At 36.1% G+C, this 27,616-nt stretch overlaps 2 protein-coding genes across 2 annotated transcripts; one reads left to right on the top strand and one right to left on the bottom strand.

Moving 5' to 3' along the window:
* Positions 1 to 577: 577 nt before the first annotated feature.
* LOC113736949 (putative late blight resistance protein homolog R1A-3) lies at positions 578 to 4,397 on the bottom strand. The gene is made up of 3 exons (XM_027264172.2): positions 3,814 to 4,397; positions 1,134 to 3,435; positions 578 to 1,017 (listed from the first exon to the last, which is right to left on the bottom strand). Exons 1-2 carry the CDS (start codon positions 4,270 to 4,272, stop codon positions 1,174 to 1,176), a joined length of 2,721 nt encoding a protein of 906 aa, XP_027119973.1. The 5' UTR covers positions 4,273 to 4,397; the 3' UTR covers positions 578 to 1,017; positions 1,134 to 1,173.
* A 5,410-nt stretch (positions 4,398 to 9,807) lies between these two features.
* LOC113737719 (uncharacterized) lies at positions 9,808 to 13,239 on the top strand. Its single transcript, XM_027264901.2, has 4 exons — positions 9,808 to 11,906; positions 12,049 to 12,315; positions 12,399 to 12,498; positions 12,598 to 13,239. The coding sequence occupies exons 1-4, from the start codon at positions 9,808 to 9,810 to the stop codon at positions 13,237 to 13,239; spliced, it is 3,108 nt and encodes a 1,035-aa protein (XP_027120702.2).
* The last annotated feature ends 14,377 nt before the right edge of the window (positions 13,240 to 27,616 follow it).

Raw genomic sequence — 27,616 nt, 5'->3', positions numbered from 1 at the left:
TACTTGATTTATCCAACCTAATGCTAATATATGCCATAAAGGAGTTATATTATGGTGTAGTCTCCTTGTCAAGATTTCCGCCATTCATGCAATCAAGCCTTTTAAGATGGAGTTAGTTCTACTGCAATCCATCATTTTAGATGATTCCGCTGTGGTTTCAAGCGTATGTTTAAAATAGAGTAGTATTTTGAGCAAAGATTTAGGATGCCTACTCTGTCGCCATGTAAAACAAGAAGGAAAAGATTTGGGAAAATATCTGTATATTTCTCAAGAATTTACAATGACACAGCAAAAGTTACATTGAATCTAGACACTATATATTTGAATTTTCGAAACTAATACAATTTAATCGAATTTGTCCTAATTGATCTTTAGTTTAAAATTCAAATAGAAATCAAACAATATCTACATTTAATTCATTCCAACACTGTCAGTTCATGATTCTCTACAATTAACTGCACCAGATTCTGTAAGAGGAAATCCACTACCCAGAGAATGCAACCAAAATGAAAACATTTAAAAGAAGTACATAGTGACAAAAAAATGGTGACCAAAATTTCCCTCCGCTACAGTATCCTAATTTGAAGAGTTCTTGGTTTATATAACTGAAAGAAGATAAATGATCACAATGTCAAATGTACCAGAGCAAGTTTCATCCCAAACTTAAAAATACAAGGAAACAAGATTTAGAGGTACAAAAGCTACCTGTCAAAGCTCCAGATTTGACCCAACATACCTAGCTGAAAGAAAAATACCTTTTCACCTTGTTTTTGCGGAACTAAATTGGCCAGGAGACCTATGGCTTTTATTTTCACCGCAATAAACTTGCTGAAAAGAACATTTAGCATTAACCAAAGATACTCAAAATGAAAATCACCCAATGAGGTAATAGCAACTGAAATTTGTTGGCCCCGAGCCAAGCAGAAGGTGTTCATGAGGCAGGAAGAAGAAGAAAGCATGGAGCTCTCCCACTTTACTCAAGCGAACAGAAGACAGAAATCTAGTGAGCATGAATACCTGCAAACAACATTCTTTCAGATTCGCACAAGTTGATGTAACAAGAAATAGTTTCATGATTGCTGTAACAAGAAATAGATTCAGGAATAGTAGTCAGAGTTGTTCTTTTTACTAACCTGTCAAACAAGAACCTGCATAGCATATTTTACTTGTCGATCAGTATTCTGGAGGATAGACACTGATCCTAATTGGGGTATTTTTCTTATCATTTAAATTTTGACGTTGAAGCATATCTGTCTGTAATTGCCTAATTCTCCTAGCTGATGAAATTGCTGAACCTGTGGTATGTTCTAGGTGAATAGCCTCGAGCTTCTTCATGTCTACAAAGTCAGGTGGGATTCGCAGAAGTTGTTTGCATTGCCTGAGGATAAGGCGTCTTAGCTCTGGGAAATCATTGGCTTGAGCCTCCCAACACTTCAAATCAGTAGCTCCAATGAACAAAACCTTTAGAGAGCGAAACCCCCCTTCTTCTGTCTGCCAATCCTCTCCCGTAAAAGCATTGTCCTTCAACTTGAGAACCTCCAGATACCGAAGCTTTCCAAGTATAGACATTTGATCCCAACCTAGGCTTGTGTTTTGCAAACTCAGCTTTGTTAGCCTTTTCGGGAATTTGTGTGGTTGAGGAAGGGCAAGCAGCTTGGAATTCACATCATCACCACACAACTTCAACCTTTCGAGGGAGTTTAGTTCGCAGAGATGGTCAAACAAATTAGACTCACCGTTGGCCTTCATAAGAGTGCCTAAATTCCCAGATATACCAAGCTTCTTGAGATTTGTAGCTCTTTTAAGCACTTCATCTGTAAGGCTTTCAGGTGAAACTATAGATAGAGTTTGTAGGTTTTCGCTGGTTGTGGATTGCTCCTGACATCTAGGCAAGGATGTGGAGGAATTAGTAATCAGATGCCTTAGCTTTGTCATTGCCCAAATGTCTGCTTGTATATCAAGGGTTGGGGACCCTGTGTGGACTATAAGAGTTTGCAAGTTAAGTAGCCTTGACATGGTCTTGGGAAGAATCTCGACCTCGCAGTTGATGGCAATGAACTTTAAGAGAACAAGGTCAGACAGTTTTCTGGGAAGACGTACAGTAGGCAGCTTGACAGATAAAATATCCAACACCCGCATTAGTTTGAAGCGCTTAAATACGTCATCTGGGCTGAGATTTGGATCCAGCTTAATTTCATCCTGGCCAAAGCTCAAGAATGAGCGTGCATTCTCAGCAGGCTGCTTTTTGCAAACGTATTGAGATAAGTGAGAGTTTTTGCAGGCAACGCGACGGGCAGAAGATGATGAACTGGTACCCACGTGAGTTTCTTGGAATAGACATTCTTCTTTGGCTATCTTCTTGCAAAAGTCACGCAGCGTGTCATGAATGCGACAAGTCTTAATCTGACCACTTAAAGTTCTCTGTTCCACCATCACTAGATTCCTGCCAACCAATTCCCTCAAACATGCCTCAGATATCTTCTCCATGCTTGCTTTCTCAGATTTGGGTATGAACCCTTCAGCGATCCACAGTTGCAACAATTTTGAGGCCTGGATCTCCAAGTCTTCAGGGAAGACACCAAGGTAGAGAAAACACGATTTGAGTATTGGATTCAAGTTATCATAACTCCGTCTTATCACGTCATCTATTATCTTTTGGCCATCACCCACTAACTCAGCTACACCATGAAGCACATCATCCCACCACTTTGGATCTCTTGGATGATTCCTAAGAATACCTGCTGTTACCACTATTGCTAGCGGTAGCCCTTTACATTTAGCCAGAATTTTCTGTTCAAGGGACAGCAGTTCCTTTGGACATTTGTTGTCCTTGAAAACCTTAGTCCTCAGCAATTCTTCAGCTTCATCTTCATTCATAAATCGCAACTTATAGGGTTCAGTCTTTGTTGTAACAGAGTTGGCCACAGGCTCGAGCCGGGTAGTTATCAGCACCCTACTGCCCTTGTTGTCTGGAAAAACTTTCTTGAGATCGTCCCATGCTTCGGTGGCCCAAACATCATCGATCACAATCAAATACTTTTTCTTCAAGGTCTCTTTGACCTTGTCTTCTAATTCTTTCATCGACAGGTTTTGATCCTTAATGTTCTTGGTGAAGGCACTTAGTATACTAAAAAGCACTTCTTGCTTGTTGTATACATTTGAAACAGGGACGAATATCCGAGTGAAAAAATGATACTCAATTCTTGGGTCATTCAAGACCTTTTTTGCAAGTGTCGTCTTTCCTAGTCCAAGCATTCCGTGAATTGCTACTACTTCTAGCTGCTTAGATTCACCATGTTGCTCTGCCTCGGACGGGGTCTGCTCCTCTGCCTCGGACTTGCCCAGAACAAGTTTTTGGCCGCCGAGCAGTTTCAACACTTCATCAGTTGCATCCATAAACCCAATGATTCTGTCAGCCCCTTCATTGTCTCCAATCTATTACAATGAAAATGAGGAGAGTCACTAGAAATTAAGCGTTAATAATAATATTATTATTATTAAATAACCTTCCCATCTCTCCCCACACAATTCCCACCTCCAACTTGTCAGATACACGATTTGAATCCGTAACCGGGAAGAATTTAAGAACCTTTATCTGGTCATTGGCCTGACTTCAGTGGTTAAAAGGCAAGGAAGTTCACAAGAAAAATTATTATTATTATTATTTTGTCTAGAGCATGAACTTGTCCAAATGAATTGGCAACTCATGAGCGTGAGAAATATATGCAATTGTAAATCTTGTAGTACCGGTCAAACGATTTTCATTTTAATAAGAAAAGAGTACTGGTAACCAATTTAAGTAGGGCAAAGTACCTGATTGTGTTCATCAATTGAATTATGTCTTGCCATCTCTTCCCTTTCCAAAGCAGGCACCCCAAAATCCTTGTTTTCTTTGTATGTCTGCTTCACCTTTGCGCTCAACTTTTCTACCGTCTCACCTATTTTCCGAAGGTTTTCTAGGTGGCTTTTGGCGCTTACTACTTGTCTGAGTGTATTCTTATTTTTGTAGAGTGTCTCCTCCACGATGTATGTTTCTAGGAGATCTTCAACCTCGAAAACCCGGCGTCTGATATCGTCCGCCAGCTCCATCAGGGTCCTTGAATTGTAGTGCTTTTCAGTGTAGTCAGCCATGAACGTCTTCAAGAGACGGAGGCCGTCCTGGAGATCGCTGATTTTTTCATGATTACCACCTATCAATGCACGGTTCTCATTGATCAACTGCACCAGATTTTGCAACACAAATCCTACTGCAACCTCTACAGCCTTTTCCATCTCTCACGCTCCGGTTTTGATTTCACTGTTGAAAGCTAGCTGGACAAAGCAAAATTTTTTTTTTTCTCTTTTGGCTCAATATGCGTATGGATCGAGTGCTCTGGGTGTCAAAGGTCCTTTTTTTTTTCCCAAGACGACAATCATAGTATATCCTAATCTATCCTATAGGGGAAGGGATGGACCTAAGGAGATTCAGGAATAATTCGAAAGGAACTAAATCACCATCGGACCAAACGGATGCACTACGCACCCGTCTAAATTTTTTTTAAGCAAATCTATATTTTAATATGATAATTTATGAAAGATAAGATTTTAAATCTTAAAGGCTTGACGGTGACCACCAACCAAAGGCCGGTGGTTCTCTGGGTGTTAAAGGTCGACTCGCATAAACACTACTCCTACTAGATTCAACTTCATGGATGAACATGTATGGTTGTGGCCCCTTGCAATTAAGTCATTTTCTAGCACAGCTACGACCACTACCTCCCATTACCTCATTAATTAATCAAACTGCCCTGCCCCAGTAGTAAACTAAGTGAGTATTAAACTAGCAATTTCATAGATGACTGGTCAGTCTTTTTTTTTTTTTTGGGTGAGCTCAACACTTTAAGCGTTAGGGAAAGAACAAAGGGAGAGTTGGTGAATCGAACGCCGACGTTCAAGTTCACCTGACTAATGTGCTTACTAGTTCAGTTGGGTAATAGGGATAATTGATCGAGTTTTAGTAATATGTGAGTAATTTTTTTTTTTAGATGTACTGATGAAGTCACAGGACCAAGGACTCGGGGCAGGGACGGTTGCAGGTGCAACCGTCCCTGACAAATTTTCTCTTCATCAACAGCGCGTAACTTCTTTTGTTCACCGTGTAACTTTTTTTCCACAGGTTGTATTTTCACAACAGATAGTGGTGGACCCCACACTTGGCGCGAAAATCGAGTTACCACTTGTTATCTGAGCCGCACATTTTTTTGAGATCCAATCTGGACCATGAACCGTGCAGGGACGGTCATACTGATGACCGTCCCTGCCCCAAATCCCAGGACCAACCATTCTGACAGTAATGTTCAGAAAACACTGGTAGCTGGAGGACACTTTTTTTTTTCCGTTGATTATGCTTTAAATTTGTCAATTTGGTTTTTGTTGACTTTCTTGACACTAAAAACCAAATACAAGGTGATTAAATTCCGTTCAGCCAACTAATAATTGCGCTTTGTTTATGTTCTTGTTAATGTATCATGATCATGCCTAGGTACCTAACGATGTGGTTCTAATTTTTTTTTTAACTTGTGAAAAATAGATGGAGAAACCAATCCTCTGATGACTGATGGGCATAAAACAACAAAAAGAAAAAGAAGAAAAAGCAAGTTGCATACTTTGCTCAGTGGGGCTCTATAAAAAATTGATTAATGCAAGTGGCAAATATAAAAATTAGGGCCAATTGCATTTGGCAGCCGCCAGGATCCGTTTCACACGGATGAATGGTTACTGCATAGGCCAATGAGATGCATAAAAAATGAGATTTTTTTATGAATTTTCTATTATATTTTTAAATTTTCTATTATATATTATTTTTTTGAAACTGTTATATTTATTTTTTACTCAATTAATAGTTATTGGATTTTAAGAAAACAAAAAAGAAATAAAACATGATGTTTATGAGGAGAAATAGCAATATAATAAAAAGTGGGATAGAAAGTGGCATAGAGTATGGGACAGAAGATCCGTTGCGCCAATGAGAGCATCACCACAGTCCGTGACCTCCCTCAAAGTTACTGCCTAGGGAAATGGTTACCGACAATTTCTAACTCATGTTTTTAAATTCTGATTGGACCAGCCGATCTGACTAGTTTAATAAAAACCGGTCAAGTATCCGGTCCAAGTCAATTTAAAAAACCTCATTTCAAAAACTCAGACCAAATTCGGTCAAAAATTGAGTTTGACCGGGAATAAGTGAAATAGGATAAAACCCAGTTTTTTCCATTTTTCATGTTTTGGTGACTTTTTTTCCGTTCTTCTCTTCCCTTCCTTTAATCTTTGGCTAGAGGCAATAAACTAATCTAAAATGATATTACAAACCCAAATTAGGAGAAATTTTCCATTACTTAAATTATTTAAACCCATTTCTCATGCAACTAAGCTGTAGAAAATTTGCAATCAAATAGGAGAAAGAAGGGGAAAAAAAAGAGCAAAAATGGGAATAGAAGAAAGAGCCTTTCATGTGAGTTTATTGTGTGATAAAAGAGAAGCGAGAGTTATGGTGTAGTTTAGAGGAAGAAAAATAAGACAGAGAAAAAAAAAAGGAAAAGAGAGCAGGTGACGGTTGCTGCTGCCTTGTCATCCAGATGCTCCTCTCCCTTATTCTTTGGCTATTCCTCCACGTGAGTTTGCTTCTCAAAAGCTATGAATCAAAATTAACTTATAAAAATCAAAAGGCTTTGTTAGGACTCGGGAGAACAATTCTTTGTTGGAAGAACAAGCAACTAAAGGATATATCATACTATAGTGACGGCACAACAAAGAAAACAGCAACTAGTAGTTAGGTTTAACATTTATTTGTTTTGAGTGCCCTAGAACTTTTTAATAATTGTGTTTCAGCCTTTTATAGTTTTATTAGAATGTAAAATTAACCCATCACATTTTCCAAATTACATTTTTACTTATGGCTTTTAAAACTATTTAAGTACAGTCCTTTTAGACTAAATCTAAACTCATCAAATAACTATGTAAAGTTGTAAACCATTAATTTAAGGGAAACTTTTATGTATTATTTTAATTATATATCATTAATATATATTTATGATGTCATTCCATTCAACCCCTGATTGAATTCGATCGAATTCATTGACCCTTGACCCCTGAATTTGGCTGAGTTGATACCCAGTCATAGTCGGAAAACATAGTTTCTAACTCCTCATTCTAACTTGGGTGCACGGGCAACTTGATTGTCTGGGAACAATCATCATATTCTCAACCATTTGGTCGTCACCTTCCTTTCCTTCTTAAATTTGTCCTCAAATCCCAAATTTATTAACTTCTCTAGGTGATTATGTCATTCATACAGAAAACTACACTCTTTAATCAGTTTAATGGTTGACTTATACATCTGCCCTTTTTTTTTTTGCTTTCTTCTGAAAATACTGTTCAAATATTTAGATATGTACTGCATATAGGAGTTTAAAGCAGCTATGATGATGATTAAAGTGATAATTGATTATGCTTTGCAGGTGGTGGTGGCTTGAGATTTAGATTTTTATAAACTAAATCGTGAACATGAGTAAAATGGATGCTAAAGCTCACTGGTCATCTATTATAATTTGTCATCAACGGAGTTGGGTTGGTTTCCTGTAGGTTGATTCAACAACTAAATATCAGTTGCCGCTGCCAACATCGAGCTGAGCTAAGTTGAGCTAGGAAACAAAAATGGGCACTACAACAAAAATGACCTTTCCTGACATGTCTATAAGGACATTTGCTGGTTTCTGCCATTATAGTAAACATATCATGACACTTATTAATAAATTCAATAATATGTACTATAATTTTTTTATTTTATCATGATATACAAATAATAATGTGCCTTTAGGCTACCTATGATGACACTCTGGAAACTGTGAGATGAACCAAAAAAAAAAAAACGAAAAAACACAGAAAACGACATCGTTTTATTTTGGCTCCAAAACACTTGCTGAAGTACTGTGAAGTTTCATTTTGCCGGCAAAAGGACTTGGTGAAAATTTTCTTCTTCTCATCTCTCTCACCTCTCAGCATACAAGCATTCTCGGCCAGTCCAGAATGTTGGTAGCAATCGAAGCTATCTCCGCAAACAACCATCTTCATCTTTTCTAACCTCAACTTTAAATCCCTCGGCTAAGACATCTGGAAGGGCAGGCAGGAAGTAAAAGCTGAAGAACGGAGCTCTACATTGGGAAAGCGGGAAGATACTTCAGGCGCGCATATCTTGTTCCAAAATTGAAGTGGTAAACACAATGAAGCTGTTGCCCATAACCTGTTCGATAAAATGTCAATTCCCCCCTGTTTTTCATTTTTTTCTGTGAATCTCTTTTAATGTTAATATATGAAACATAGTTGTAAAACTGTATTGTATTTTTTAGTCTTTTTTCTTTTTTTTCTTCCCCTATCCATTTTCTTGTTGAACTTCCACCCCTCCCAGTTCAGGATGACATAGCATTCATGATCTGCACTCGTGCAGTACATCCACCTGGTATCTAACTAAACACTCATGAATCTCAGTAGCCTTTGCCTGCCAAATCTTGTTCTTGTACTAAAATGGGACATCATATGTACTAATGGCAGCTGCCGGCTTACCTCTGTTGTTCATTGATGCTCCTAAACTGCATCGCCTCAACTTTTGGTACGCTTTGTTCCCTGGGGCTGCTGCATGCATTCTCTTATGTTTAATTGTAAGTTTCTTTCTTCCTATCATCCAAATGATTTTCTTTTCTGTGGTGTTCAAAGTGCATTAACGGTTTCTCTTAGCAGCCAATGTGCATTGCATATAGAAATCGATAGCTCCATTTTGCTACAAATAGCTTGAGCTTCTGCATTCCAGTAATGGCATAGCTCTGTTTCTTCCTGCTTCTCTCTTTACCTCCAGTAATGTTCATTGATGTTACCTGAAGGATAATTTCAAATTTTGATACGGGAAAGTCCTCAATCCAGAAGTCCTAAAAATTTTGCACTCCACTCAATAATCAAGAGGAAGAGCTGGGCAAAGTTTTCATGACTTCTATTTCTTGTATGTAGTCAGCTGATCAGGGAATGAATCAACAATGAGGAGAATGTTTAATTTCCTTTTCTGCTCCCACAGTTGACTTGATTTTTATGATTATGTGCATGAAATTGTACTCCTGGGACCAAAAAAAGATTATGAGTATAAAATAAAAAGCTAGATAGATTCTCTTCTTTCTTTCACATTTCACTACACACCAGAGATGTATCTATACTTTGATGGAAATTTAGTAAGATTCTTGAATTTCACCTTTAGTCTTCATGCTCATGTGTTTGTTTAACCTTTGACATTTCAGATTGAAGTTAGGAGTTTTGCGAAGACGCGAGTGCAGGAGTTGGTACGAAGGGCTTTGTTCTGGTATTAGGTAAATAAAATTTCTATCCGCTTGCTTGCAAATTCTGTTTTTACAGATTGTTGAGAAATTTTGCATTTTGTTGATTTCCTTTATTTGCTGGGCTGCTTTATTTAGTAGACTGTAAATTCTTGAACTTGAAATTAGGGACTTGTAAGCCATGGCCTGAGTTTAAAAAATCAGGGCGCTTGTTATTCTCAATGATTTTATGGGATTTGTCTAGTTTTCTAAGTACTAATGTGTAGTTGTTGTTTGCATGCTCTTGGAAGCTTGTTGGAGGACATTTATTTATATTCAAAGTATGGATAAAAGATGGATGGATTTTCCAAGAACAAGTGAAAAGTACGAGACAGGACTTCAAATGTTTCTAAACTTTGCATTTTCTAGATCAAGTTGTGACGGAAAGATTTTGTGTCCTTGCAAAGATTGCGGCATGGGTGTTTGTGTGACAAAAATGGAAGCATATGATCATTTGAAAGTGGTAGGATTTATCAAGGGTTATAATAATTGGATAGCACATGGAGAACTTTCAAACTACAATGAAGCCACATCTAATTCTGAAAATACATCAACTGGGGTTTCAAATGGGACTAATGACATGCAAGACTTGGTCCATGATGTATTTGGGATACCACATGGAACAAATGAATTGAATAGAGAAGGGGACATTCCTGTTTCAGAGGCTGAAAAATTTTACAAATTGATTGATGATTCTCAACAGGATTTGTACAGGGGTTGCAAAAATTTCTCGAAATTGTCTTTCATTATTCGTTTGCTTCACCTAAAATGCCTGGGTAAGATGAGTAACAAGATTTTTAATATGCTTGTTGAGCTGTTGAGAGAAGCATTTCCAGAGGCCATGACTAATTTGCCGTCTTCTTACTATGAGGCTGAGAAATTGATGAATACATTGGGGTTGGGTTATGAAAAGATCGATGCATGTCCTAATGATTGTTCTCTTTATTGGGGTAGTGCTGAGAAAAGGACTTCATGCGAAACATGTAACGAGCTTAGGTGGGTTGCTTCAGAAAATGATCCAACTGGGGAAAAAAGGAAAATTCCTCAAAAAGTGTTGTGGCATTTTCCCTTAAAACCTAGATTACAAAGACTATTTATGTCTTCTAAAATTGCATCTCAAATGAGATGGCATGAGGAAAAACGTACAAAAGATGGTTGTATGAGACATCCAGCTGATTCTCCAGCTTGGCAAACTTTTGACCATCTACATCCAGAATTTGCTAAGGATTGTCGAAATGTTAGATTGGGGTTGGCATCTGACGGGTTTAATCCATTCAACAACATGAGTTCTATACACAGTACTTGGCCTGTAGTTTTAATACCATATAACTTACCTCCGTGGATGTGTATGAAGCAACCGTACTTCATGTTGTCCTTGTTAATACCCGGACCATCCTCTCCTGGGAATAATATTGATGTTTATCTACAGCCTCTAGTTAAAGAATTGACCGAATTGTGGGATTTTGGCATTCAAACTTATGATGCATCCCAAAAAGAAAATTTTCAATTGCATGCAGCTCTGTTGTGGACCATTAGTGATTTCCCTGGATATGCAATGTTATCTGGCTGGAGCACTAAAGGTGAATATGCTTATCCTGTTTGTCACAAGTTCACTCATGCACGACGGTTGACTCATAGTTTCAAATATTGCTATATGGGTCATCGGAGATTCTTAGATAGTAAGCATAAATTTAGAAAGCAAGCCCAATTCTTTGATGGCACCGAAGAACATGGAAAGCGACCACCTTTGCAAACCGGGGATATGATTGTGAGTGAATTGGGAGACTTGCAAATTAAATTTGGAAAACTTGTGAAAGGTAATCCGAAGCTGCCTTTCAATTGGAAAAAGAGGAGTATTTTCTTTGACTTGCCATATTGGAAAGATAATGTCTTAAGACACAATCTTGACTTCATGCACATTGAGAAGAATGTTTGTGAAAATATTTGGGGGACATTGCTGGATATTGAGGATAAAGCAAAGGACCATTATAATTCCCGCCGTGATTTGAGAGAAATGGGAATAAGAAAAGAGCTGCATCCCATTGAGACAGAACCTGGAAAGGTGTACTTACCTCCATCTTCCTTTGCAATGGATAAAAAACAGAAAACTATGTTTTGCAATGTGCTAAAAAAAGTGAAAGTTCCAGATGGTTATGCAGCTAATGTCTCAAGATGCGTTCGAGTAAAACCACCAAGAATTTCAGGGCTTAAAAGTCATGATAATCATATCCTAATGCAGCAATTGATGCCTATAGCTTTGAGAAAGACTTTGCCAAAATCAGTGCGCTATCCTTTGATTCGATTGAGTAGATATTTCAGGCAGCTTTGTTCTAAAGTTATTTGTCCTCAAGATGTGGTTCGTTTGGAAAGTGAAATTGCCGTCATACTCTGCGATCTTGAGAAATGCTTCCCACCAACCTTCTTCGATGTCATGGTGCATTTAGTTGTTCATTTGGCAACTGAAGTGAAATTAGGTGGCCCGGTGTATTATCGTTGGATGTATCCTATAGAGAGGTACTGCTTGTAATTCTCATTATGCCTTAAATGTTTATTCCTTTTTTGCTTTCTTTGATTTGTGGAACTAATTAGAGAGGTTGGAATGATGATACTTTAGGTACTTAGGAACATTAAAATCTTATGTTCGAAATAAAAGTAGGCCTGAAGGTTCGATTGCTCAAGGCTACTTGGCAGAAGAATGCATTAACTTTTGCTCATTGTATCTTGCGGACTATGTTGAGACAAAATTCAATCGTCCAAGCAGAAATGAAGAAGTACATAAGGAAATTGAAGATGGTTTAGATATATTCTCTGAATCAGGACATCCTTTGGGGAGGGGCAAGCCAACAGTCTTTGATGCTCATATCTTGAGTAAAGCACATCAGTATATTTTATTTAATTGTGATGCTGTCACACCTTACATAGAGTAAGTTCAACTACAACTTGATGCATTAAAATTTTATTGTAGAATTCAATGCATGATTACAATTTTGACTCATGTACTTCTAGGCAGCATCGTATATTGATAGAAGAAGGACATCCTCAAATTCCACAGCATCTAAAAGAGCGCTTGCACAGCGAAAATTTTGCATGTTGGTTTGCTGAAAATGTAAGTAAAATTCTGAATATTAAGTACAATTTGAGTTGTAGGACTTCAAATATAGTTTCATCTTCTTTTTTTTTATTTATTTACTTTTTTTTTTTACAGATTGACAAGTTAGAACTTCCTCAAAATGTTTCGGTGTTGAGAGAGTTGAGGTTCCTTGCTAAAGGTCCAGATGTTGTTGGAATCCAACATGACAGGTTTGTTGTTAATGGATTTCAGTTTCACACCAAAGAAGTTGAGAAGAAAAGAAAAACGCAGAATAGTGGTGTTACAGTCAATGCAACAACATCCAGTTTTGCAAGTATAAGGGATCAAAATCCAGTTTTGAGTGAACTAGTTTACTTCGGCGTCTTGAAAAATATGATTGAATTAATTTACGGAGGTCATCGGGTGGTGTTATTCGAATGTGATTGGATATCAAATGGTTCGAGAATGAAACAAGATGCTGATGGGTTTACTTTAGTCAATTTTGCAAACGTGAGGCCTCATGTTGAGCCATTTATACTCGCTTCACAAGCATCACAGGTTTTTTATGTGGCAGATCCAACTGATAAGGATTGGCAAGTTGTTATCTCTACCACTGCAAGAGCTGGATATAACATGGGGACAATCATGGATGTTGAGACATATTTGCAAAGTGATGTTGGCAATCCTGTTGTTGAGAATGAAAATGAGGAAATTAGTTGGGTTCGTGAGGATGGACTCGGGATTGAAGTTGATTTATCCCAATATAATCTGATTTAGTATCTTTTATAGTTGCTAAGCTTGCTGGCCCTATTCTTCTCTGTTTCAATTGCTAGGGGTCTACTAGTGGCTATCATTTATTTCAATTTGCAATTCAGGGAGTACAACTTAGTTATAACAGTTGGTATTATTTTTAAAATTTTTTGAAGGTCAGCGCCAATTAGTTGCCTATGTTTCGTTGGTCTTGTATTGTTCTTTGAAAGTTAAACGTTAGAATTTATCTTCCATAGGAACAGATGAAATTTGGACCTGGACATTGTTTCATTGTTTCCCATGTAAGGTGTTAGTTCAGTAAGTGTTTTGGCTTTGTATTCTGATTAGTTTTGCTTACAGAAGTGGACTTTCTTTCATTGATACTCCTATGGTTTGGGGAGAACAATTGGCAACGTACGGAATGTGCAAATCATTTCAGACCAAACATAAAACTATCCAACTTTCCAAGGAACCCATTACTCATTTTAAGAGCCCAATGGGCTGCATAAATACTGGTCATTATTTTATAAGCAATTCCATTAATTGTAAGCTGTAATATTACATTTGTGAATCATTATATTATGGCCAATTCTTTTTCCCAATAACCCGAGGTCTAATTTTTTATCAATAGAAATATTTTGAAACTTTAATCTATAAATTTCTTAAATAATTTTTTAATACCATGAAAAATTTATTTTTTAAACCAATAACAATACAAAAAGTTAATTCCGATAGAGCTTTCTAGTCCAACTGATCTTTGATCGAATTTAATCGGTTTAGTCACAATTTTAGATTATCCTTCACAGTGAAAAGGAGACACGATCGAACCGATCAAGCACGATCAAATCGATCAATACGTTAACACAAAGTTCAATGGCAATTGCTTAGGAAAATTGAAAACATTGAATATATATATATATATATATATATATATATATATATATGTTTATGTTCAATCAATGCGTTGTAAGTGTAAGCCTAAGGTTAATTATTGAAAAGTTCAATATTAAGATCTTGTAAGTGATAGGAAATTAGGAATTCTTACAGTTCTCCATATGATAGAGGGCACTGGTCTGGGAGGCAATCTAATTTTTCCAGTTCGTTTGAAAGAAGCAGAAGCGGGCGATCTTGGCATGACACATGGAGATCATATGATAATTCACATTCTAGATGGTAAAAATGCAGTGAAAGGCATCTTTGTGTTATCTCTATATTAAGATCTTGTAAGTGATAGGAAGTTTCTAATTAATACAAAGTTCAATGGCAATTGCTTAGGAATTGAAAACATTGAATATATATATATATATATATATATATGTTTATGTTCAATCAATGCGTTGTAAGTGTAAGCCTAAGGTTAATTATTGAAAAGTTCAATATTAAGATCTTGTAAGTGATAGGAAGTTTCTAATTAACACAAAATTCGATGGCAATTGCTTTGGAATTGAAAACATTGAATATATATATATATATATTCAATGTTTATGTTCAATCAATTCTAATCCCAATGTTTGTCAATGGAAACTTCATGTATTCACAAGTTAATTTTCTTGTTTCATAAACTAATTCGATCCTTCCAATGGCTTGTTAGACTACAAGCCATACATAATTGCTAGCAGCATAAAATAAATTGAGTAAGCGAAAACATTTTGATTAAAATAATGTTTTTTGTTAGCTTCTCTTGAATTTTTAATTATTTTTATATTTTTAGTTGTTATATTACACTGTATATAGCTTTAACAAAATTTTTATTTGTTATATTTTTAGTTGTTATATAGCTGTAACAAATTTTTTGATTGTTATATTATATTGTATATAGCTCTTGCAAAATTTTTATTTGTTACATTTTTAGTTGTTATATAGCTTTAACAAAATTTTTAGCTGTTATATTATATTGTATATAGATGTAAGCTGTTATATAGCTTGAACGAAATTTTGCCCAAGCACACAAAAATTGCTATTAGTAGCGCGGCAAATTGAAAAATTCAAGAGGCTTGACTAATTTACTTTGGCGTCATTAGTACCGCCTTTATTTCAGACATCTTCTCCCTCTCTTGTTGTCCTCTGCCTTTGTCCTCTCTCTCTGTTTCAAGCTCGCACCACCAATTTGAGTCAATTGCCGTCCATGAACTCGCACCCATGCTCATAACTTGGTTGAGCTCGCACCAGGCAAATCCCTAATTCGGCTGTTGTGTTGGCTTGGTGGCAACAAATCAGAAATTAGGGCTTCAAAGCTTGGGTGGTGGGTGGAGTTCAGATCTTGAAGCTTGGGGAAACCGAGAAGTTAGGGATTCAAGCCATAGTTTGAGGTAATTTCAGTATTTTGTGTCTAATTTTGCATTGCATGGTAGACATGTTCTTGCATTGCATGGTAGATTTAGTTTTTAGGCTATTCGATTCCCATCTCTGACAAGCATCTTCTCCATTTCTGAGAAGCACATTTCTAGGTAGAGTGTTTGCTTTGGGGGGTGGTGGTGGTATATTCATTATCTGGAATTGCATGTGAAATTCATGGTGAAAAATCTAATTTTAATGGCTGGAGTTTTGAGTAGGAAATCGCATGACTGTCATAACACTTTCCAGCTTAACCGATGGAATTTCTTGGAGTTGAGTGGATATTTTGGTATAAAGTTTGCTGGAAAATGCTGGTTTTATACTTATTTTGTCTGTTATGAGCCTGTGGGTGTGATTTGTGGCTGGAACTGAAATTTAAAATGATTAAAAGTTGAAGGGAAAAGAAAACTGTGATAACCGAGAGTTGTTACTTGAGTTACAGCTTGTTATCTGAATTTTCTATGGAGAATTATGCTAGGATTGCATGGAATATGTTTATCTCTGATCTTATAGAATATTTACTTGCAAAACTAGTTGGATAATTACTCCCTGCATGTTGAGTTAGGAGGAGGAAAGTAAGGAAGTTGGGGGGGGGGGAGGAAAACAGTCTTGTACTTGACTGTTTAGCTACTGAAAATCTGCATTTAGCTGAGGACTGAATTACTGTTACTTTTGCTGGAATTATGTGTTGAAGGTACATATTGTTTGATCCAAATTAAGCAAGGATAGAATAAATACTGAGTGCTTAGTGTTTTCATCCAATAAAAGATGAAATGTTAATGAAACTTAGGAGGTATATTGCTGGAATTTTGTTTGCTCGCTGAAGTGACAATGAGTTGGGTTTGATATGGTGTATTTGGAAACTCTAAGGCAATCTGGTATATAACATCTTGACCCTGTCATTCATGATTCATTTTAGTAAACTTGAGACCTGAAAAGCTAGTGAATTTTGAGAGAAATTAAACAACAAAGGTGAATAAAAGTTGAGTTGGCCGAGAAGGAAGAAATGAAAAGTTTAACCAGCTTTACTCTTTGAGTTGGGTTGGAAATGATTTAATCTTAGTTTATATATCTCACAAGACTTTAAGTTTGGTGTGTGTGTGTATTTGTTGGTAGAATACATTATCCTTAAATCCTTAAGCTGCAGAGGTTGAAACAACCCTCAATTATAACTACTTAAGTGCCTCAAATCCTTAAATTCAGAGTTTACCTACTCAGTTTTGTAGAAAAATTGGTATTAAATAAAAAAGAAAATTTACATATCTCAGATCATAGGCAACTTAGTTGCTGCACTGAATCGTATATTCCCCATTTGTTTCTCTGTTCTGTTGACAGCTCCATAGTCTTCCCCTGGTTTATTCTTGAAGAATGCCATTTGTTACTTGTCATGCCAGTTTATTGTTTAAGTAGTACTTCTTTATAATAGCATTTGTAAGTTAAAGAAACTATAGGTAGAGTGTTTGCTCCAATAAATTTTAAACATTTACATTTGTCCCTTTCTTCACTCAAATATTATGCAGGTATGGCCCGTAGAGGTCGAAAATGTAAGCGCGCTGCAAATGGATTGAGAGATGAACCAATTGAGCAACCTCCCTCATGTCATGAAACAAGGCAGCAGCCTCCACTTGGAACAAGCCATGAAAATGTAATTGAACAAGTGCAAGGAGAAGCTGCTCGGGCACCTCAATCTGCAATTCAGAATTCTACATTGGGAATAATACATGAATCAGGTGACCAAGTCACTCAACAAGCTGATGGAGGTTCCAAGTCGCATGAGCACTGCCAGAACTCTCCAATTCAACAATCTCCACTTGGAACAAGGCATGAAGCAACTGAACAAAGTCCAAATCAGGACTCTCGAGGTCCACATTCCAGTGACACCACCTTCATGTCATGCAACTCGGACAATGCAGGTATTACTAACTGTTTTGAACCAATTCCAGAAGTGCATTTTGTTATGTTCATAACTTGCACCTTTTTCTTATTTTATACAGGAAAAGAAACTACAAATGATTCAAGTGAAGTACATCAGAAAACCCGAGGCCCTACATTTATGAAAGAAATTTGGGGTCGGCCTAAGGAACTTCCACGGATTGAGATTAAACTCGATGACAATGGGATCCCAATAAGTGAGAAAACCTCTTTCTCTGAATTCTTGGGCAGTTTGGCTAGGAATGGTATGTATTGTCCAGTAGATGTTGAAACATGGCTTAAGATGCCAAGGAAACTTAAAATGGACATGTTAGAAGTGATAAAGGTAATGGTAGCTTTTGTATTATGTATGCTTTGTACAAAAATTACTGTGAAGTTGTGTTGATTTTCTTGTTGCTAACTACGTTTCAGGAAAGGTTTGCTTTGCCTATGGGACTGGAAGCTTGGACCTTAAGATCTATTGGCAAAAAATGGAGAAGCTGGAAGGCAGATTTAAAGGCTAACTATTTTGATCCTGCCGTGCCAAATGCTGAAGCTCGGTTTCAAAAGGACATAAGGGTACGGGAAGAGCAATGGATCAAACTTTGGGCTTATTGGAAAAGTGAAGAAGCAAAGGTACAAATCAGTTACAACATTCTTCATAAAGTTGTGTTTATTCAATGCTGTAATCTTGCTTTTGATTTTGAAATTTAGAAACTAAGTGAGAGGAACAAGAAAGCTAGAGGGGAGAAGAAGATGAACCACACAACCGGAAAAAAATCATTTGCTCATCTTCGGAACCACTTGGTGATACCTCATCAACTTTTTAGTTGCTAATCTTTTTGCTCGTACATGTTTCATTATGTTAGCTTGTTTTTTAATTATATGCTAAATGCTAAAACTATAATTAAAACGATTCAATTTCTTATAGTCCAAACAGTTGGGAAGACCTCCTACTAGAGTAGAAATGTTCAATAAGTTTTATACCCATGCCGATGGAACTCCATCAAGTACCATAGTTGGTGAGAATTTGGTAAGGATCCCAGAACACAAGCCTATCAATTCTACCATGGATGTTTTCAGACAGTCTTTTGCAATAACAAGTGTTTTCCTTTATTATGTAGGAAAAAATGACTGAGCTGAAAAATCAGCTTCCATCGGATTCGCAAGATCCAGTTGGTCGTGATGATATATTTGCCCAGGTGGTTGGGCAAGACAAACATGGTCATGTTCGCTTGTTTAGTGACGGTGTGAATCCAACGGACTTATGGGAAGACATTCCTAGTCGTAACACATGCTACCGTATAAGTGTTCAACAACAGTCATCATTGGTCCGTTTGGAGGAAAGGCTTCAGCGACAAGATGATGAAATAGCCAGCTTGAAGAAAATGGTTTTAGTTCAACACGGAAGGGGCTCTCCAATTGACAGCCCGAGACATCCTTCATCATCATCTAACAATGTGTCAAGCCATGCTCCATCGCGAGCCACACGACCTATTCGAGTAAATATTTACAACTTCTAAACTTTTGTATTTGTAATCTGGAATTTGGCATGAGTTTGATTCTTGTACTTGTTGGATGTTTGCTAGGTAGGGAATATGGTTTCACTAAAAAGTTTGTTTGACCCAACAAAAATCGTGGCAAAGGGATATTTACGGAGTCTGAATCCATTGGATGAGGTCGGGGGACAAGCTCTTGGGCCAAACTGGTGTGAAATACAGATACAAGTTGCAATGAGTCCACGTGAGCAATTGATTAGACCGTATGATTTGCAGCAAACAATTCAAGATGCACTTGGTGCACCAGTTGCTTGGCCTTGTCATTTGGTGAGATATGCACTTAAATACATAGCAGATTTTCTGGAATTTTAGTTCTAGCTATGATGATCTAATGATCCCCTTGGTCTTTTGTGCACAGGTGGAAACAGCTGAAGAATGATGGGGACTTCATGGTTATGACTGAGGAGTCTCAACAAAATGGAAAATTTGGAAGCTACTTCTACTTCTTTCAACTTGTTAGGGATGAGAGTCTTTTAGTTTGTGCACAAGAAAGTCTTTCAAGTTATTGTAAATGACAATCTTTTGGTACTTGTTTGGAATTTTAGTACTTGCTTTTAGCACTTGTTTGCGATTTTAGTACTTGTTATCGACTTTTAATTCAATGAATTATATTTCAGTAGCGACTTCTTCTTTTACATTGCTATATGCATTCTGCTCTTTGGGATAAATTTACAAGTCCCTTGGGATTCTGGTTGATGGAATGTATAGCAGGGAGGACTAATTGCAGGTTGCTTCTATAAAAAAAAAAAAAAAACAGAGAAAATTCTCCTGACAATTAAAAGTGTCAGCATAGCTTAAGCTCCGAAATACACTAACAACAAATGGGCATGTCGTCCAACACATTGTAGATTCACATGGCTATGTGTCCTTAAAGCCATATATTAAGACAACTCAAGATGCCTTCATAAATTTGATATCCAACTGATTCCCTACTGATGTGCTACGCTATACAGACACTTTCTATTATCACAAAAAAAGGATTTTGTTGGCAGAGGTAAAGATATAGCAGCATGGTTTGCCTGACACATTTGAATGCTGCTAAAGATTTGAGGCTATCCCCACATTGGAAGGGACAACACTCGCCCTGGGTGTCAGGATAGAGAAAGTGTCAGGTTAGATATTATATACTGACACCTTTAAATGCCGCTAAAGGCCTTTTTTGTTGTAGTGGGGTTTGATAGGTAGAATCTAGTGAAGAAGAAAAATGCTTTTGAGGCTCTAAATAATTAAGGAACTAAATTTGTTAAACTTATGAAACTGTCTTAGCAAGCAGGCGTCTGTGAGTGTGAACTCACAGCATTTGTCATTCTATTGCCTCTTTTTTTTTTTTTTTTTTTTTTTAACTAGAAGGGAGGTCATAAACTGAGGACCCTCTACTTATAATGCCCCTTCTTACAACTCAACCCAACTCTCTTCCTATCATCCTGTTGTTGTTCTATTACATGTACCTGTAATTTTATAATTTCACACAGAGTAACATTTTAGTTAATCACCGATTGAAAAATCACTAATCAAAGTAATCTGTAGTAATGGCAACATGCAACAAATATACATAGAAGAAGTCTCTTTCCAAGATCTTTTTTCGTTAAAATTTTCATATATGAAGAGGAGAAGTGAGACTTAAAAACCGGGGAGGGGCAGGAAAATTTGAACTCAGAACTTTTAATCCTTGGGATTTCAACTGATAGGTTGCATTTTTGTTATTAAACTTATGATTGTTTTCCCCTTGATTTTAGCTAAATATTGCATTAATTGGTGGATTCTGATTATCCATATCTATATGTATTGCAGAAGGGGTTTTTAGCAGAAACCTCTCAATGGCTTCCAAACTTCTCATTCTTTTTTTTTCTAGATTTTTGTATTTATTTTAATACATAAAATGTAGTGGGTTATAACCAACCCTATCACCAGTCAAATTTAAAATTTAAAACGTTCCCATAATCTACTTCATAAACCGTTTATAGTTTGTTATTTATATTTTAAATCCTTTTTACTCCTTAATTAAAGACAAATGCTCATTCACATGCTATTTTAATACAATTTTAATTCGGAAGCATACAACATGATCAAGAAATAGTAGAACCAATTAGGACTAGATTTTGACCAAAAAAAAAAAATTAGGCCTAGATGCCACTGACACGCTGCTGTAACTTGCGATACCAATTAGGACTATTTAGCGCTTTTTTTTTTTTGTAAGGAGTTAGGACACTGTAAAGTTTATTTAGGTAAACTTTGCCTCATCAGTGATTTGAGTATCAAGTTATTAAATATACTACAAATCCTATAATATCAGTCTACTACAAAAAATAATATTTTACTAGCATGTGGTATTTGCGTACGAAATTTCAGAGGTAAATCAAATGCTTTTACTTATACTCTATATAATTTGAATAGTTTTTTAGCGAATATAACCATACTATGCAGGACTATCACTTTGTACAATTGGAGCTAGCAAATTGTATATCAATCACAATTTAGATTTTGCTCGATACCTGCGCAGTTGGTGAGTTTCATCAGTAACACTACATCAAACTTTTAATGTTGTTTCATACTCTTACTAACATGTATTTCAAAAAATTGTAGGTTTAAAAATGATACATGTGCTCGAAAGTTAGTTATGTGGTCGAGGTCAAGCAATTTTACAACATCACAAGCATTGTTGATAGCAAATTCAAAGAGAATATGGATATCCAAATATACAATCATGCATTCGGTAAACTTACTCTATTTAATTTAATTACTGCACAAATATTTTAAGTTTATAATCATAACCTATACCCTCTTTCATTCTTACTAGGTTAAATATTTTCGAATACTTGCTTACATTCAGAGTATTAACATAGAAAACATGTTCTATGAGCTATGCAAAAATTGTGGACAACTATGTGAAGGTCATTTTTCAAAAACAATGTGTATGCATTATAATGACGTGGTCAACACTGTTGTTAGATAATTAATTTCATGTACATTTAATTTCAACAAATTTTTCGGTATTGTATATAACATTTTATATGTCAAACAGGTACAATGTTAACATACAAATCAAAGATTCCAGTGGTAACATGCATCTTAATCTACAGGATAGCTATGCACAATTCATATTTGGTTGTGATGCTTCTTATCTCAGAGAATTACAAAGGAATGTAGAATATCTTGATATATGTTTATTTTTTATAATGCTATTTATAAACTATGTAAAAAAATACACTAATTTTGAATTTCACATATACTTAATTCTCAGGACAACAGTAATAGGTCGTTCAACCAATGAATCAATTCATGCAAAGATCGTGCATTTTCATTTGTAGTACGCATTTCACAAAATTCAACAGAATTAATTAAATCACCAATTTTGACTTTCGTACTAAAAGTTGATTGGTGTGAAGAGTGTTCACACCTTCATGCAAGATTATTAAATCGAATGTTATAAATTCAAGGAAAGTTATAAATTAGTGGAGAAATGTTGCAAATCTTGATCTTTTTTAGTCTCAACTCTATAAAGATCTAGTAAGGATGATTTGCTATAGAAGATCATTTTCCTACTATTAGAATTCTGTACATAAGTACACCATAGTTCAAATAGGTTTATGTAATTTTGTGCAAGAGTTAAAGGCAAATACCCTTCAAATTATCCTAAAGGATATTTGTCCAAAATCTTTGCACACTAAATTCTGGACAAACAAAACCTAAAGAAAAGTGACTCAAGTTACGATTTGAAATCTTTTTACATAATTTGTTTGAAAGTTTCAGCTATGTTTTCTTGTATTATCCCTAACATCTCTCTCTTTCTTTTAGTGTTAAAATTTTGTGAAACATGTAAACAACTTAAAATCTCGGTATTAATTGACTTGAATGATCGATCCATTAACTAATATAGCCAGCCATTTTCTAATGGTATTTCCACGAAGGGATATATATATATATATATATATATATAATGTTTTAGCCTTTTGGGTCCCTGATTAATATTATTTCTTATGCTGTGTTTGAAGTTTCAAAATATCATTCAGTAACTGGACCTTCCTTCTCACGTACGTTGCAGCCTTCTCTATCTCTCACGCCCGATTTTGATTTCTCTGTTGAAAGCAGGCTAGTCAATTATTCTTTTGATCTCAAAACGTGTATTTGGACAGTAGTGGAGCCAAAAAAAAAAATTTCAGTGGGAACAAAAGACAATACTAGAATTTTTTTTACTTAAAATAATGCATCTCTATTATGAACAACACAGAAAGGCATTTAAACATAAACTGTCATGTTTGGAGAAACCATACAAAGTCATTTACATTTTACAATTGCTTACAACAGATCTTCTTGATTTAATAACGATTTACTACCTTTTCATTTTAAACTCCACAAAATATATTTTTCTCAATGTAAGTAGAGAAACATTTTTCTAAGATTCTAAATAAGTGAGTGATAAATTATACCAAGTTCGAAGGGATCTAAGGAGGTGATAAATATAACAAATGAGTTATATATCATAACAACTTCAAGAGGAACTAAATGGCTATATTCTAGAGTTAGAAACTTTTGGGTTATTTAGTACTCATGTTCTTTATATTTCACTTCTTACTATTTTAGTAGAGGTAAAGATGAAACATTTTTCTAAACTATGCGGATAATAGGGAAAATTTTGAGGGACAATGAGGGCCCATGCTGCCCTCCTTTGCATCCTCCACTATATATGGATCGAAAGGTTAAATTATATAAACAATGCTTTTACTGGATTCAACTTTTTTTTTTTACTGGATTCATCTTCATTGGCGAGCATGTGATTAATGGAGCTATTTTTATTGCTTTCTGGCGTATCATATTATTAATTAAGCTGGGCTTTCCCATTAATATGCTATGTAGCTGTGTTAGTTCATGTTAGGCCAGATTCCAAGTTGATTGGCCAAGCTTTTTTTAATTTATTTACTTTTTTAATTCTTTTAACATTTTAAGCTTTGCAAGGGAGGAGAAGAAAAGGAAGAATTTGAGAGTTAAACTACAGACTTCAAGATCATCTATCTAATGTTTCTACAAACACTTAGGTTTTTGGGGCAATTGAAGAAGTCTTAGCACTAAGCATTGGATAAGACCGATTATTCTTATTATAATGGTTCCAAAGTACTGGTTGACAAGTATATATATTTTGTCTAGTATTTTGTATATATTTTGGATGGATTGTGGTGGAATTGGGCTTAAATTGATGACAAGAATGATTACTTTGATGATTAAATGATAACTAATTGATGTAGTAAGTAAAGAGTAAAAAATTGCGTGAAAGTGGGCATATGTATATGATTAAATTTGTTTTGGCAAGAAGGCAAGGTATACAGCACCAGATAGAATGAGTCAAGTTGAATATTGCACTAGATACTTATCAGAGAGTTCTTAAAAGAAGGTGTTCAGTAGTATACAGTATCGAATAATGAAACGCGTTTCGAATACTGCATCGGATACTTGAACGAGAAGAATTTCCAAGTTGCATAACTTGCACAATTTGCAAGCAACTTTTCGACCCTTTACTGTGACAATTGGGACTTATTCATAGATACTTTTTGGATCTAAAACATCAACTTTTGTCACTTTTTTACAACTTTATGTCATCTCAAAATCCAATGGTGTAAAGAAATGATGAAGGAGGATTTTTTGGGAGGAAAATTCTTGAAGAAGAGTCAAAAACTTTTGTTGGGTCATTAAGAAAAATAGGATAGAAGATAGAAAGTGGTTTATTAGGCTAGAACTTACTCTCTCTTAACTTGTAGCAAAACTACTTGTAGTTGAGTTCATTCGTTTACTTGCAGTTATTATATATTAGTATTTAGAGTAGTTTTCATTTCTTATTATTGTTACATGTCTAGATAATAAAGTATGATTAAGTTCTAGTAATTGTGAGCGCTCCTCGAGGGATCGACCTTAATTTTGTTATACTACAAAACAATTTGTATACTTGCAGGCAACGAGGATTTATTGAATAAAACAAGAGTGCGGGTGAACCTCGTCACTAGTAGCCACTGTACGTTCTTTTATGTGTTGCTCGCGTTTTAAAATTTCTTGTGCTCATCATTTCAAAATGGTTTTTGTTGACTTTTACTCTTAACACTAAAAATAAAGTATAGTAATGTGGTTAGATTCCGTTCAACCACATTGTATTCTATTCATGTATCATGAGCAAGCGTACCGAACAACGTGGGTTTACTTGTGAATGGGACAACTTTTACCATTGAAAAATATTGCGAGGAATGAATGAAGAAACAGATGCTCGGAGCAAGTTGCCTGCTTTATTGGGGCTCAAAACAGAATTGATTGATACAAGTAGCAAATGGAAAATTAGAGCCAAAATTGACTACCTCGGAACATTAAGTTTATTTACAAATTATTATTCTTTTTTTTAAGGGCAAAAAACCGCGGTGGTCCTCCAACTTTCAATTTTGCGCACTTTTAGTCCTCCAACTAATAATTGCGCAAATGTAGTCCTCGAATTAAAAAAGTTGTATATTTCTAGTCCATTCGTCCAATTTCGCTGTTAAGATGGATGGGAGAGACATCACAGACTACTCTCATAACATTTGTTGGGGGCAATCTCGTACACACAACAGGGGGACTTACCTTAAAAATCTCGTTCTTTTCCATTTTCATTCCAATTGACATCTGAAGCTTGTAGGATTGGTAAATCTCCTCCTTCTCCATTTTCACTCCAATTGACAGTAGATTTTTGGTCTCAATTGAGCCGAAAATGAGGAGATTCAACACTCCAACTCTCCCTCTGTGCCCCTGCGGTAAATCGACAAAGATGGTGACTTCGTGGACATCTCGGAATCCTGGCAGGAGGTATGCAGTATGCGCAGATGGGGGTTGCGACTTTTCGGATTGGATCGACGGGGAAATGTGTCGTCGATCAATTGAGGTGATACCCGGTCTTCTAAGAAGGGTGAATGCAACTGAGCAAGAAAGGGATGAATTGCAAACTGTACCAACCAAATTGGAGTCAAAAGCTGCAAAGTTGAAGGTGAAAGTGAAGGACATGGAACACGAATTGGCGAGGCAAAAGCATATTAGGAAGTGGCTTGTAAGACTACTGGTACTCTCTTGGCTTTTAATCTTATTAATGGTGGTTTGGCCTCGAGATGAAAGATGGACTTCTGGAATGCTGCAATTTGAAGAAGCTCTATGAAAATTGTGTAGCTGACCAAATTGTATCTATCAAGATACTGATGGAGTAATCTGATTTTAAGATAACTGTAAAAATTGTGTTGTAATCCTGCCATATTGTATTGGCCTTTTGTAGTGTTAGTTAGGGTAACAAATATGCAGCTGAATTGTACTGTATGCTTTTGGAAGAATGGAAGTAATAGAATGAATCTGAACTGGTGGTCCATTGTGCTTGGCAGGCTAGCAGCCACACATGAAGACGACATTAGAATGGGAAAAATGAATGAATGCTAATAGTTGAAACCAGAATAAAACAAAAAAAAAAAGACAAAATGCCCTGTTATATTCATTCATTCATTTACTTGATACTATCCAACTGCGTGCTAAAAATAATAGTAGAAACCAGAATAAAACAAAACAAAACAAAAAAAATGCCATGTTATATTCATTCATTCATTTCCTTGATACCATCCAACATAGCAGTCAAAAGGGATACAATAGTCAAGCTTGACCATTTAACAATTAGTAGAAAAAAACCTAATCCCTCTTATACACAAAAAGCTAAGCAGTTGGATAAAACCATGACTTGGTCAAAAGCTGTCTATTACAAAAGAAAGACAAAAGACGTTTCCCAGTCAAAAGAGATCCAACAATAAAGTACTGCTGGTGTGCAAAACAGTGAGTGTTGTTGGATTAAACAACTGTCTATCCTCTTGTACCTCCAGTTTCCCTTCCTCTTCCTCTACTAGGTCTTCCTCTGCCCCTGCCACTCCATTTTCCCTTCCAATTCCCGACAGTGAAGGGAGGTTGCTTGCCCAAATATGCATAGTTCAGATTGATAAATCCTTTATCAGCATCTGTTAAAGGCTGGTTTGTTGAATTTTTCTGCTTCTGCCTATAGGAGGTAGTTTCTGTGTTACGGGAGTGCTACAAGAGGCCTACTGTTCTTGAAGATTAGCACCATGCTGGAATGATGATTGGTGGTCTTGCTGATCCACTTGCTGTTGATATGTCTCATTCTGATGCTCATGTTGCTGTTCAGATTCAAATGCCTCATGTTGGTGTTCATTCTGATGCTCATATGCCTCGTGAACTTAAGGAGATTGTCGCTGCACATTTCTTTTTTTCTTCCTTTACTGGTCCTTTCTAACCTGTCAATGGCAGCAAATAACAAAAAGTAAGATTTTAATCTGTCTTTTCATGTATACCACAATTTCTATACACTTACAGTTTGCCTTTTAGATGGCCTCGTAGAGGACTTTGGACTTCTGGGATTTTCTGCACCCTGTGGAGTATGTACACCAATATCAGTACCCTCTTCTACTTGATTAGATTGAGTAGACCCTTCTTTGCAACATGTAGCTACATTGTGACCTGCCTTCCCACACTTTCTGCAATGTATAACAATTCTTCTTCTCAGTTTTCAACCATGATTTTTTCCCTCTATGATGTCTCTCCTTCGA

The sequence above is a fragment of the Coffea arabica genome, chromosome 3e (genome assembly GCF_036785885.1).
Source record: "Coffea arabica cultivar ET-39 chromosome 3e, Coffea Arabica ET-39 HiFi, whole genome shotgun sequence".
NCBI lineage: Eukaryota > Viridiplantae > Streptophyta > Magnoliopsida > Gentianales > Rubiaceae > Coffea > Coffea arabica.
Note: the sequence above shows the minus strand (reverse complement) of the source record. Positions and strands in the feature narration are given on the sequence as shown.

Excerpts from the sequence above, each read along its gene's own strand:
- LOC113736949 (XM_027264172.2), bottom strand. The coding sequence starts at position 4,272 with ATGGAAAAGGCTGTAGAGGTTGCAGTAGGATTTGTGTTGCAAAATCTG. Across the intron at positions 3,436-3,813 it reads CAATTGATGAACACAATCAG|ATTGGAGACAATGAAGGGGC; the intron begins GTACTTTGCCCT and ends TCATTGTAATAG.
- LOC113737719 (XM_027264901.2), top strand. The coding sequence starts at position 9,808 with ATGGGTGTTTGTGTGACAAAAATGGAAGCATATGATCATTTGAAAGTG. Across the intron at positions 12,316-12,398 it reads GCTGTCACACCTTACATAGA|GCAGCATCGTATATTGATAG; the intron begins GTAAGTTCAACT and ends ATGTACTTCTAG. Across the intron at positions 12,499-12,597 it reads CATGTTGGTTTGCTGAAAAT|ATTGACAAGTTAGAACTTCC; the intron begins GTAAGTAAAATT and ends TTTTTTTTACAG.